The sequence below is a fragment of the Gymnoscopelus microlampas genome, assembly GCF_963454915.1.
Source record: "Gymnoscopelus microlampas genome assembly, chromosome: 14".
Taxonomy (NCBI): Eukaryota; Metazoa; Chordata; class Actinopteri; order Myctophiformes; family Myctophidae; genus Gymnoscopelus; species Gymnoscopelus microlampas.
The window spans coordinates 39,438,756-39,453,187 of record NC_139951.1 but is presented as its reverse complement, the minus strand read 5'-3'; the positions used below and the strand labels follow the sequence as shown (position 1 = coordinate 39,453,187).

Below are 14,432 nucleotides of genomic sequence, written 5' to 3'. Positions count from 1 at the left end.
TTTATTAACTGGTATTTCTACCAATTCAAGCCGCTTTTAAAGCACCAAAATATCCACGCAGTTCAAAGCGAAAAGTAGGCACAGAACTGTAATCTGATGGACTTTTCCTGCTGAGCGCCTTCTTGCTAGATTTCATCTATGATGCCACGGTGCTGCGGCGTGTGAAATTCTTTAATTACTCTTTAATCACATCCATTAAGGGCATCATCTATTAATTACTATGGCCCAAGGCTGCATGGTTTCAACTCTTCACATTTTGATGAAAGTCTTACCTCTAACCCATTGAAACCGGGAAAGCATCTGTGTCATTTTGGCTATTGAAAAATAGCAGATCTACAAGCGCATAGCGCGGCACCGAGTGCCGCGCTATGAGCTTGTAGATCTGCTATTTTTGCAAAATCTTGAATATTTTTTGCAAAATCTTTTTTTTTATATATATTTTTTTTCAAGCGAACATCTTTAACTCAAATCTTTGCTTCTGAGGATTCTACAAATGTCTTCTAAATCCTAGCAGTTATTTTTTTTTAGAAGGACCCCCCCCCCTCTCAAAAGTACGAAGTAACACACTATGAGCTTGTGGAAAATGTATGCAAATCTTTTTGTTTTTTTAAAGCAAAATGTTTCAACTCAAATCTTTGCTTCTGGGGGGTTCCCTGGAGCAAAAATATATAACATTTTCGGGGGTCCTTGACGTGAAAATGTTTGAGAACCATTGATATAGAAACATAGGGTTTTTCTGAAATCCTGAAAACAGGATTTGGGAGACATTTGTAGAATGGGCCTTATAGGTCTTAATGGGCTAAACGAGGCAGGGCGTTGTGGAGAGAGGTTTTATGTTGTGTAAGTTATGTCGGAGGCCTCCCTCCAGCAAGTATATCCTAAATTGTATTCCATTCACTGCAATTACGTTTTGCCTCACTGTAGGTGTTCTTTATGCATCTCTTAAGTTATTGTGCCGTTGCTTTAGAGATGCCAAATAAGAAAACATGGATCAGCGGTTCTAGTCAACCGCCTATCCAACCGTGCTCTGAATCCTGAATAGGTCTTTAGGCGTTTAAAGGGATAGTTCACCCCATAAACATTACTTACTATCGATTAGTCACCCCATGGAGACTTGAATTCATGGATATTTTTTTAGTTTTTGTAGCATTCCTAAGCCAATCATTTGATGACCGGCGGACAGGTACAGTAGGCAGCGGTTCCGGTAGGACACACAAAGGAGACTCTTTTTGTGTCTCCTACCGGAACCGCTGCCGGTCATCAAATTATTGTCTTAGGAATGTGACAAAAACAAAAAAAATATCCATGAATTCAAGTCTCCATGGGGTGACTAATCGATAGATTATTTTCTATCATTTTTGGGGGGTGAACTATCCCTTCCCTTTAATGATTTATGTAAAGCACATTGAAATTCCTTGTTATCGAAATGTGCCGTACAAACAAACCTTTTGCCTGGCCTTGCCTTAACATACAGAATAAAGGAGCATTGCAAAGCACGATACATTCACATGCAACATTCGATTAGTGTACTACGTATAGGTAGCATCATTAATGCAGTTCAGTCAATCATTAATGCACTTGAAGTCAATCAAGTGATTGCAGAGAGTCAGTCAGTCAGTCGGTCCTTGTGTTCCAGATCCATTTCCTCTTCTCTCTGCACTTCCTCATGACAGTGTGCATCACATTTAGAACATCAAGTATAAACACATGGCAGAGCCCTTGATGATGACATGGCCTTTTCCTCACAGAAGTGTTTTTCTAAATGTCAGGAATTAGAAGTCAGTGATTAACACGTTTAGACCGGGAAAGCATCTGACTGTGTCATTTTTTGATTTCTTTGGCTATTAAAAAATAACAGATATACAAGCTCATAGCGCGGCACCGAGTGCCGCGCTATGAGCTTGTAGTGATGATCTGCTATTTTTGAAAAATCGTGAACATTTGTGCAAACATTTTTAACTCAAATGTTTGCTTTGGGGTCACTGGAACAAAATATTTTGAGATGGGGGTCGGTGGCCAAATACATATCATTTTTTGGGTCATTGACATGAAAAAGTTTGAGAACCACTGATATAGAAACATTACAGAGACATTTGTAGAATGGGCTTGAGCTCTTAATGGGTTAATGGATTAAAAGCTCTCTGGTGTTTCAGATCCCGACACACAGCAGACCCCGGAGGACATCATCGCCGCCAACGCGGCCGCCATCATCGCCAACATCAAACTCCAACGACAGCTCAACCCTGTGACAACATCACCTCAGGGAAACACAGGTTCAGTATTATTATTACTGCTATTATTACTGTACTCAAGCACTGCACTTCAGTACAATTCTCAATTATTTCTATCTTTCAGTACTTCATAGTACTTCTTGTCCACTACATCTCAGAGGGAAATCTTGTACTTTTTACTCCACTACAATTATGTGACAGCTTTAGTTACAAGTTACTTTTCAGATTTGGATGATTATACCACTTTTAAGCCCTACATTAGCTATTAAAAAATAGCTTTTTTTTATTGCAGTACAATTATTTTAATACAATACTTTTACCTGTAACAGACTATTTGTACATTGTGGTATTGCTACTTTTACTTAAGTAAAAATATCAGAGTACTTTCTTGCACCACTGACCAGAAAACGGTTGCTAGCCTAACATTCAGATGTCTGAAGCTCATGTGTGTAGAGGTGCACTGTCTGAAGCTCATGTGTGTAGAGGTGCACTGTCTGAAGCTCATGTGTGTAGAGGTGCACTGTCTGAAGCTCATGTGTGTAGAGGTGCACTGTCTGAAGCTCATGTGTGTAGAGGTGCACTGTCTGCAGCTATGATTGAATTACCGTAATATGGATGAAGTGAAATTGCTTCTCACATACATAACTGCGTTCATTTGTTTTATTGGTACAGTAGAAGTAATGTGGTGTGGCGAACCTGAAACTAAGGCTACTGTGAAATTACTGTGAACGGCCTCTGTGAATGAATTACACTCAACGGAGTGAAACCAAACCATGTCAATAATTTAAGGAAAAAGAAGTTGTCAAATGAAAATTACATTTTAATTATTAAAAGTGTAATTTCCATTTGACAACGATTTTCTGGGGGGTTATTTGTCTTTATAAATGGTAAATGGTGCATTTATATAGCGCTTTTATCCAAAGCGTTTTCACATAGATTTACATTCACCCGTTCACACACACATTCATACACCGATGGCGGAGGAAACCATGAAAGGCACCAACCTGCTCATCGGGAGAAATTTGGGGTTCAGTGTCTTGTTCAAGGACATTCGACACTAACTCTGGGGGAGCCCGGGATCGAACTGGGAACCTCACTAGGAATGGTGAAAAGCTACTTTCTGCTTAAGGGCGCCGTCACGCCGAAATATGGTTGCCCGCTGTGAAACTCAGTTTTCTTGCAGCCAGCGCATTCTAAAAAACGGAGTAGCTGTCAGCGCATTCTGTCCCAATAACAAGTGACCCACCTGTCACTCACTTTCAGGACCCTCCCCGTAGCCACCTTCAACTCACACGATTGGAAAAGCGGCATCTGTCTCGTCGAGTCATTTCCATTTGACAACATTGTTATCTTGCATTAGCACCTCAATAAAAGAGGCCTTAATTGTCCGAGCTGCTCAAGTGTGTTCTCTTCTACAAATGTTTTTTTTTTGGGTGTTATTTCTCTTTGTAGCAAGTTGTGCTAGGAACGGGGAAAAGCCACACTCCGCTCAAAGGCCAGACCAGCAGAGAACAGAGAGTGCAGTCCACCTCAACTCGCCCCATGCCGTGTTTGTTCCCCTGAGTCCTGATCCAAACAGAAGACCAGCCAGAGATGTTTCGCTTCAGGTAAGTGAAGTTTTCGGACAAACTTTCTCCTTTTTCCTCCCCGCTCCGTATAACTTTCTGATGAAAGACTATAAGGCTGACGGCTTAACCCATTAAGACCGGGAACGCATCTGTGTGTCATTTTTTTAGATTCCTTTGGCTATTCAAAAATAGCAGATATACAAGCTCATAGCGCGGCACCGAGTGCCGCGCTATGAGCTTGTAGATCTGCTATTTTTTTTTAAATCATGAAAAGTTGTGCAAGTCTTTGAATATATATTTTTTAAAGCGAACATTTGTAACTCAAATCTTTGCTTCTGGGGGGTCCCTGGAACAAAATATTTTGAGATGGGGGTCCGCGGCCAAATATATATACATTTTGGGTGGTCCTTGACATGAAAAAGTTTGAGAACCACTGATAGATATATATAGCAACATACGTTCAACATACAACATACGTTAAAAAAGGAAACTGTTAGGATTTAGAAGACATTTTGTAGAATCCACAGAAGCAAAGATTTGAGTTAAAAAATATCGCTTTAGAAAAGATATATATTCAAAGATTTGCAAAAAAATCACGTTTTTTCAAAAATAGCAGATCTACAAGCTCATAGCGCGGCACTCGGTGCCGGGCTATGAGCTGTATATCTGCTATTTTTGAATAGCCCCAAAGAAATCTAAAAATGACAGATCACAGATGCGTTCCCGACCTTAACGGCTTAATGCTCTCCACAGGAACATTAAGCTCTCGCCATATTCAAAGCAGAATTTCACGCTGTGATAGACAGTGTTTATCCTATTTCCTTTTCTCCTCCAAGGGTATATGAAACAACACTACAGTGTCTCTGAGACCAAATGTGCCTGTCAGGAACAAATAGGCCATAGCACCGATGCTTTCACACGAAATGCAAAGGTTCCTGTGCTGCAAAACAAGCAGTATAGTTCTTTTTGGGATATACCCCCCAGGGCTGCTGCGTTCTTTCTGGGGTCCCTTGTGAAAGTATGCTGTCTATAATACATGATGCATGTTTCAGCCTTTTTTTCTTCCCTTTCTTTTCTTTTTGGCAGGAAGCTCTGGAGAAGTCCAGGCCAGATTTCATCAGTCGCTCACAGGTACAGTGAACCATGGTTTGGCCTGGGATTTCTTCCCCCCGATTTCAAGCTGGGTGTCTCGAGTCCCTGACAAATATCTCTAAAACTGTAAAAATCACACCCAGTGTGAAGTGAGCGGTGTCATCACAGTGATGGAAGCTCACTTCAAAAATATATATTTTTTTGAAGTGCGTGGTACGTTTTATAGGTTATTAATTTCATCATGCGTCTCGCTAGCCAATCAAAGCAAAGGGTCTGAATAGAGTCAGCCAATCACGGTACGGCGAAAAGGGTGTGAATAGAGTCAGCCAATCACAGTACAGTACAGGGAAGGACGGAAAGGGTGTGAATAGAGTCAGCCAATCACAGTACAGGGAAGGACGAATTCCCAACCCCACTTATAGGAGCGGCTACACCGCTCAAAAATGTACCGGTTTTCAATAACCACCACCAAATTGTCCTGGCTTCGCGGCCCTTACATCTAGGCCCGATCCGAGGTTGGTCCAGACAGCATTGGCCTAGGCACTCTGCACACATGTCATGCGAAGTCCGGCCTCTCTCCTCTCCTCTCCTCCCTCCCCTCTTTGCTTTGCGGCCCTAACCTCCCAACCTCGGTCATTAGGCCGCCTGTACTGTGGGTAACCATGGCCATCATGAGGCAGTCCAGTGTTTGTCACAGAAGTCTTTAGGGAAGCTGTTATTGACCATGCAGGTTGGCTGTCGCGGTTGGCTGTCCCACAGGGTCCATGTAGCATGGATTGACGCAGAGAGTGACGCAGAGTGGCTCCTTCTGTGGGTCAGGTATGTCTGCTAGTACACCGCCACTCTTTGAGTTTGCCGTAATTGTGATAAAGAGGTCAAACTTCCTGTACACGGTTGCTATGGCAACCTGCCATATCAGGCTGAGGGTCTGGATAGGCAAATCAGAGAATCAATCAAGCCGAGAGTCTGATCGCAGATCGAGGTGGGGCAAGATGCCTGAAACATAGCCATAGCTCTGATCAACAGTCTGTGGCAGGTTTCGGGGCAAATAATGGAGTGATCCTGTGATCCTTTGTCAATTATATAGTAGTAAGATAACACTTGCTTTGAGTGCTTACATAGATCATGTTCAATCTCTTGAAAGGTGCAGTCAAATAGATGTGCTGAGTGTGTTGTTGCCTTGAATACCTGATGGAGAAAGTTTCACCTAGGGTTGGCTCCCAAGGTGAGCTTGTAGATTGGCTATTTTAGCTATATTAACCCAATTAAGACCTGGAACTGTGTCATTTTTAGATTTTAGCTAAAAAGCATTATTTTACACTTTGGGCTATTTTTGAAAAATCGTGAAAATGTGTGCACATCTTTGAATATATATATTTTTAAAGCAAACATTTTTAACTCAAATCGTTGCTTCTGGGGGTCTCTGGAACAACATATTTTGATGGGGGTCCGCGGCCAAATACATGTTATTTTGGGGGTCCTTGACATGAAAAAGATTGAGCACCACTGGTATAGAAACATACGTTTTTCAGAAAACTGTTGAGATTTAGGAGACATGTAGAATCGGCTTCAGGTCTCAATGGGTTAAGCGATCAAGGGTCCGTTTTTTTTTTTTTTTTTAAATATGACCCCCCTCCTCCTCGCAGGGCAGAGTGAGAGAGCTGGAGCAGAAGGCCCAGGCGAGGATGAGGGAGCGGGCGGCCGTATCGCTGGAGCCACAGTCAGACGCCATACTCAGGCACAAGGCATCAGGCCGCCATCCCCGCTGCCACACTGCTCAGAGTGGTACGTACTGTACCAGAAACTCTCCTCATCCTGCTCACCCCCCCACTGTGCCCAGTGTGCCACCTATTGTCTCTCTGTGCAGCTGCACTGGCTGTATGCAGCATGCACGCGCACGCGCACGCACACACACACACACACACACCACACACACACACACACACACCCACACACACACACACACACACACACACACACACACACACACACACACCACACACACACACTAACTAACATACTTACTGCCTGTTGATCTCTCTGTCATTCGATTTCACTGTAGTGGAGGGTGGGTGGAGAGATGGAGAGAAGGAGAGAGAGAGAGAGAAGAGAGAGGGAGAGGGGGAGGGAGAGAGAGCTCACATATGTTTATGTATGGCTGTGGATTAATAATGTAGAATAATCATTATGTAGCATATATTCATATGCCATTAATGTATGGAACAAGGTGATTTTATAAATATTTGCGTGACCTTGGGGTGTTATTTAGCTGTCAGTGTGTGGCTCAATCTGATGAGATTTTAAAAATACAAGTATGAAGAGATTTTTACAGTTCTCGCTGCCCCCTGCTGTCCGTGCCTGCAAACTACACCAAAGGGAGAAGTGATGGTTGTGGAAAATGCCAGTCTTTATACTAGTTAAAGGATATTTCACTTTTAACATCTACTCAGGCTTTTGTGTGCACCCCAGGCAGTTTTTTTAATTGCATGATTCAATATTAAGATATCCATTTCATCAGTCCCTGGTTCTGGAGACTGATATTTTCCTTCTAATGTGTGAGGGGTGCCCGTGGTTTTTCAATTAAGTTTTTATATTCTTTAATTGTAATTTTATTTATAAAAAAAACACATGAAAAAAGTATTTGAAAAAATACAGCCCCCTCACACATTAGAAGGACAATATCAGTCACCAGAACCCAGAACGGATGTTTTCAATGAATCTAACGTGGTTAAAATGGAGTTTGAACAATGTTACAATGGGTTTGTATACGAAGTGGGCGTGTCTGTTAAAGGGAATATATAATATGTCATTTATCAAAATACCTAAATATTCACACAAAAGCCAGGGTAGACATTAAAATGACCCTGAAATATTTCAACCAGGAGTATCTATACTTTGACTTGAGTACATGTACTTAGTTACTTTCCACCACTAGTTATACAGTAGGCCGAGTGAAATGACTTCAGCATGGTGAAAGCCATGTGTAAATCAATCCACCGCTCCGGTCACTTTTAGTGCCATGCTTTTGCATGAGATCTAATAAGGTCCACTCCATGTACTTGTGTGGTAGTACTAAAGATCGTCCTCCTTCTCTGAGGTCATGAGGAGGACTGTCTGTATTGGTAGCCACTTTGACCACTTTAAGACCGGGAACGCATCTGTGTAATTTCTAGATTTCTTTGACAATTTTTTTGAAAATACTTAAATATTTGTGCAAATCTTTCAATATATATATATATACATATTTTTTTAAAGCGTCATATATTTGCTTCTGGGGATTCTACAAATGTCTTCTAAATCTCTAACAGTTTTCTGTAACACATGTTGCTGTAATATCAGTGGTTTTCAAGTCAAGGAGCCCTAAAAATAATTTGTATTTGGCCGCGGACCCCCATCTCAAAATATGTTGTTCCAGGGACCCCCAGAAGAAAAATATTTGAGTTAAAAATGTTCGCTTTCAAAAATATCAGATTACAAGCTCATAGCACGGCACTCGGTGCGAGAATCTTTTGAAAAGATCTCGCTTATAATGAACATGAACAAAAAGAAAAAAAGGACGCCACATTAGAAGTCCTACAAAACACACGCACGCACGCACGCACGCACACACACACACACACACACACAAACACACGCACGCACGCACGCAAACACATACACACACACACACACACACACACACACACACACACACACACACACACACACACACACACACACACACACACACACACACACACACACACACACACTAGGTAGCAGTAGGATGTGTTAGGATTTACACTGTGATGTCTTGATAAGAGAGGGGAGTCGGTCAATCTTTTCAAATGCCAAGAAAAGCCAGAGTGATTCACTGCCTGTGAGCCTTTAACTCAAACTGCACTGTGTGTGTGTGTGTGTGTGTGTGCGTGTGTGTGTGTGTGTGTGTGTGTGTGTGTGTGTGTGTGTGTGTGTGTGTGTGTGTGTGTGTGTGTGTGTGTGCGTGCGTGCGTGCTTTCATATGAACTCTCTCACACTTCCAGATAACCTTTTGCGAGCCAGAGATAGAGCCATTACGGGAAAAGAGACTCAGCTCAGATCCCAGAGGTGAGCTTCCGTCTTCTCAATCTCTTTGTCAGACAGAGCACACACACACACACACACACACACACACACACACACACACACACACACACACACACACACACACACACACACACACACGCGCGCGTTTGTATTACTACACTTGTGAGGACATCAACGCTTTAAGGAAAGCGATTTTATGAATGTGATTTAAAAACACAAATATTTTGGCTGTTTTAACCGAAAGCCGAAAAACATCAGATCTATAAGCCCACAACGCGTCGCGCTGCGACGCGTTGTGGGCTTATAGATCGGCTGTTTTTCTGTGCATGACACATGGCGCGCAACTGAGTATAAATCATGTTTAACTCTAATTCCAATCCCTAAACCTAACCTCTAAATGTCTAATCCTAACCTGACTGTTTTTCTAATTATAAACGTATCTCTAAAAATGTTTTTTTAACTATAAAACAACCATTTGTCTTATGAGGAGGACCAGGAAAACTGTCCTCACAATGTAGATTTCTTCAAATTCTACTATACTTGGTCCTCACAAGTATAGCAATACACACACGCACACGCACACGCACCCCCTCTATCAGCGTCACATCTCTCTCAAAGTGTGAAATCCAGGGGCCTCTCTCTCTATCGCTCACATCTATATTATTATGCAGGGGTGGAAGAAGTACTCCGATTTTTTGTACTTGAGTAAAAGTAGCAATACCTGGACGTATTGTACGGTATACCCGTGGTTAAACGTTTCAAAAACAATATGTTGAAATAATAATTCATAATTACGTCCCATGAAATTTGTCCATCAAAACCGGGAAGGCATCTGTGTCATTTTAGATTTTTTTTTGCATCGGCTTTTCAAAAATAGCAGATATACAAGCTCACAGCAGGTCAATATTTTTGAACATTTTTTGAAAAAAATTGAAAGTGTGAGGAAAAAGTGGAGTAAAAGTGCAATATTTTCCTCTGAGATGTAGTGGAGTAGAAGTAAAAGTATTGTAAATTGAAAATACTCAAATAAAGTGGCGGACTTTACTTTCCACCACTGCTTAAATCAGTGGTCAGATGAGTGGGTTCGTGAACTATTTTTAGAGAATATCCAAGTGGGCCCTGATCCTGAAAAGGTTGAGGATTACCTGCTATAGATACTGCTGGTCCACAGAGATGTGTGGGAGGGGGGTGGGTGGGGGGGGAGTGATAAGGTCAGATGAGTCATCTTTAACCATATTCTACACAAGTGGAGCGACTGCGTGTCGCGTACGCCCAGAGAATAGTACAGGCCTGAATACTTGACCCCTATACAGTACAGTCAGTCAGGGGGTTTGGTCTGGTGGCTCTGTTATGCTGTGAGGGGGGGGGGGGTATTTTATCCTGGCATGGAGGGAAGGGTCACTGCAAATCCATACAAAGCTAGTAGTGTTCACCTTTATCCTATGATGAAACATTTTATCCTGATGGGAGTAGAGTTCCAGAGACTTGTAGAGTCTATGGCAAGGCGCATTGAAACTGTTTTCGCAGCTTGCGGTGGCCCAATTTACTGTATACGGCATTGGTTCTCAAAGTGGGGTCCGGGGACCCCCAGGGGTACTTGAGGGGGTTCCAGGGGGTCCCCAGCCAAATGATGGATTAGGCACCAAATGGACCCTTATGGGTCTGTAACTCTGAGAGTGTACAAATGGAACCAAATGGACCCGTTAGGGTCCATTTGGTTCCATTTGTACACTCTCAGAGTTAAATTGACATTGATTTTACAATATAAATTGCGGTCCAAGTGATAGAAATGCCATTAAATGGGGGTCCGTAGCATAATCTATGTCAAACTGGGGGTCCTTGAAATTAAAATGGTTGAGAATCACTGCTAGAGCCGTACAAAATGACGTATCTGTTCAAATGGGGGTCCGCGGGCTAATAAGTGTCAATTTGGGGGTCCTTGACATGAAAAAGTTTGAGAACCACTCGTATACGGTATATCGTCAGTGGTTTGATTGATTGATTGATGTACTTTATTTAGTAAGACATGAGAACATCAGTACATGGAAGTACAAATTCACAATACAAGGTCTACTAAACTGGGAGACTCATTAAGCACTGAGCTTGTTCATTCCCTATCATGTTCAACCCAAATCTGGGTTGAACATGATTCGTGGAGCTGCCTCTGGTGTTATGATCATGGACTTCATTAACATTTAGGATGTATTTTTGACAAATACAGGGGGATCCCAATGTTGTCGTGTATCTTGAAGACCAGGCCCATAGAAAGTTGCTGTGCTCTGTCCTCAGCCCTAAGCCATCCAATCCTAGCAAAATGAGCAGGGGTTAGATGGCTTTTGTGATTGAGGCCAAGAAGTAGCCTTACTAGTTTGTTTTGGGATGTTTGGAGCCTTGTTTTTAAAGCCTTGGAGGTGATGTGATACCATGAAGTGCATGCATAATCATGGTGTAAAGTGGTGTAAAGTAACTAAGTACATTTACTCAAGTACTGTACTTAAGTAAAGATTCTACTCCACTACTTCTCAGAGGCAAATATTGTACTTTTACTCCAGTAGAATTATTTGAAAACTTTAGTTACTAGGTACTTTGCAGATATATAATATTATATTATAAAACATACATTAACCACTTTAGCCCTATTTTATATGTAGGCTATTTGAAAATAGCTGATCTACAAGCTCACAACGCGTCGTGATGCGGCACGTTGTGAGCGTGTATAGATCTGCTATTTTCAAACATTTTAGTACCTTTACTTTTGGTACTTTGAGTATATTTTGATGCAACACTTTGCTTACTTACGTAACATATCTGAGCACTTCTTCCACCACTGTATATTGTTGTTGCCGTCGGGCCATGTTTCATCTTTTTATGTTGTTTTTGTCTATTTTATGCTTTGTTGTATGTAGCCAAATACATATCAATGTGGAGGTCCTTAACATGAAAAAACACTGCTACTGTATATGCACTCATGTGAGAAATACACTGTGCCATCATCAACATGTTTGTGATTCCCAAGCAAGCAGTGTTGATTTTGTCGACTAAAACTATGACGAAAATGTTCGTCGACTACCTTTTTCACTGACGATGAACTAAATGAAAACTAAATACAAACTAAGCTACGATGACTAAAACAAAGACTAAATATATTGACAATTTCGTCAACAAATAAAAACTAGACTAAAATGTTAGTGAGGGACTATAGTGGAGAAGAGATCCAGTAGAACTAAAAGATAAGTCGTTTTATGTTTGGTTGCGCTCGGGTGTTGCGCTCTGAAAATAGCAGATCTACAAGCCCACAACGCGTCGCAGCGCGACGCGTTGTGAGCTTGCAGATCGGCTATTTTCAGCATGCAACCAAGTGTAAAATGAGCCATTACGACGCCATCAAGGCACCGGCAAAATACATTTTAGTCGACTAAATCAACTGTAGATTTAGTCGACTATAATCTTATGCTATTTAGTCGGCTAAGACTAGACTGAAACTGAAACATTTCAGATGACTAAAATATGACTAAAACTAAACGGAATTGTATTCAAAAGACTATGACTATAAATTTTATATATTATATGACTATAAAACTATAAAACTAAATGAAAATCAACACTGTTGACAGGTGCCATAACAATCTGCCAGTGCCAGAGGCGAAGAGGAAAAAGGAGGCAGAGAAGAAGAGAGAGCTCTATTTGACCAACAGACAGCGAGTGGAGCTTTTCAAGAAGGTAACGCAACGTCAATAATATAATCAATAACGTAGTGTGAACAGCCGTGGTGGAAGAGCAGTGTTGGGCAGTTACTTTGAATATATTACTGTAATATTATTATTTTAACCAGTAACGAGTATATTGTAAGGTATTACTCTGCCAAAACAGAGTAAAACATTTGACATATTACATATTACGCAGGTTTTGTTGGCTGCCTTTTGAAAACATTTAGTTTAAAAGGTCAAGAGACATTGCTGCTTTATTTTATAGCCTTTTTGGCTGATTTGTGACTCTTATTATTATTATTTCTCCCCAAAAATGGGATTCAGTTAAAGGAGCTGGCTAAACAGATTGTGTTGTTGTATCTCTTCTTTTTTTTGCGGGTGGGGGGGGATTAATATGTAATATAATAAATTACTCTTCCAAGTAATAAGTAACATAATATTATTACTTATTCTACAAGCTCATTCTACAAGCTCATAGCACGGCACCGAGTGCCGCGCTATGAGCTTGTAGATCTGCTATTTTTGAAAAAATCAAGAAAATGTGTGCAAATTAATGTATTTGTATTCTTTTAAAGTGAACATGTTTAACTCAAATCTTGGCTTCTGGGGGGTTCCTGGAACAGCATTTTTTGAGATGGGGGTCCGCGGCCAAATACATATCATTTTGGGGGCCCTTGACATGAAAAAGTTTGAGAACCACTGGTGTAGCAACTTAGGTTTTTCAGAAAACTGTTAGGATTCAGAAGACATTTTGTAGAATCAGCCTCAGGTCTTAATGGGTTAAAATCGTAACAAGTTGAAACATGGAGATACAGGGTTTCTGCCCGACCGCGAGGAGATGAGGCACTAAACACAACATTAATTGTGCATAATGCCCCACGGACAATTGAGCAAGTAATAATACCACACCTTTTCTCCTGCAAGCTCAATGAATCCCTTCCACCATGACTGCAGCATTTTTGCAGTAATGGCTTATAGTAAAAGCGATAGCGCTGTTGTAAAACGTTGTGGTATTTTTACTTTCTTCAATATTTACAATTTTCAATACTTTTACTTATTGTACTTTATAATATTGTACTTTTACTCCACTACAATTATTTGAAAACTTTAGTTACTAGTTACTTTGCGGATATAAATTACTATATTACAAAACATACATTAACCACTTCAGCCCTATTCTGTACATACTGTAGGGCTGATCTGCAAGCTCACAACGCGTCTTATCTCGACACGTTGTGAGCTTGTAGATCTGCTATTTTCAAACATTAGTACTTTTACTTTTGGTACTTTAAGTATATTTTGATGCCAATACTTTTGAGCTTTTACAAAAAAAAAATCACACAGGCATTTTACTTGTAACAGAGTATTTCTATATTGTGGTATTGCTACTTTTACTTAAATAAAATATCAGAGTACTTCTTCCACCACTGGTTGCAGACAAGAAAACAAATAAGAGGTGGAGATGTCTCCTATCCTCAAGATAGGAGACATGTCCGGCCTCTGCTGCCTTCTGTTTAAGCTTGGGATGTTTGTTTTTTTAGCACATTTGGGGTGACAATCTGTCAGGTTTGATATTTTAAAACATATTTTAAGTTTGTTTGGAGTTTTTACAATGAGAAAGTGCTGAGAAAATGTTCTTGAACATGAATGAGCAATTACTGTCATCCTCCACAAGAGGTCACTGCCCCCACACATCACTTCCAGAGGACGGTTGTGTTAAGAATACCTCTGTAGTTTAAAACACATGCATGGGTTTGTTCAGACAGGAT

At 40.9% G+C, this 14,432-nt stretch overlaps 1 protein-coding gene across 1 annotated transcript in view; it reads left to right on the top strand.

Moving 5' to 3' along the window:
• Positions 1-14,432, top strand: part of cUnh10orf90 (chromosome Un C10orf90 homolog) — a gene marked incomplete at its 5' end in the record, with an annotated part of 44,569 nt that overhangs the window by 15,039 nt on the left and 15,098 nt on the right. The window contains 6 exons of the mRNA XM_084078342.1: positions 2,154-2,273; positions 3,684-3,838; positions 4,886-4,930; positions 6,538-6,676; positions 8,914-8,977; positions 12,571-12,676. Of these exons, the coding sequence (XP_083934468.1) occupies positions 2,154-2,273; positions 3,684-3,838; positions 4,886-4,930; positions 6,538-6,676; positions 8,914-8,977; positions 12,571-12,676 (629 nt within the window). The remainder of the gene's footprint in view (positions 1-2,153; positions 2,274-3,683; positions 3,839-4,885; positions 4,931-6,537; positions 6,677-8,913; positions 8,978-12,570; positions 12,677-14,432) is intronic.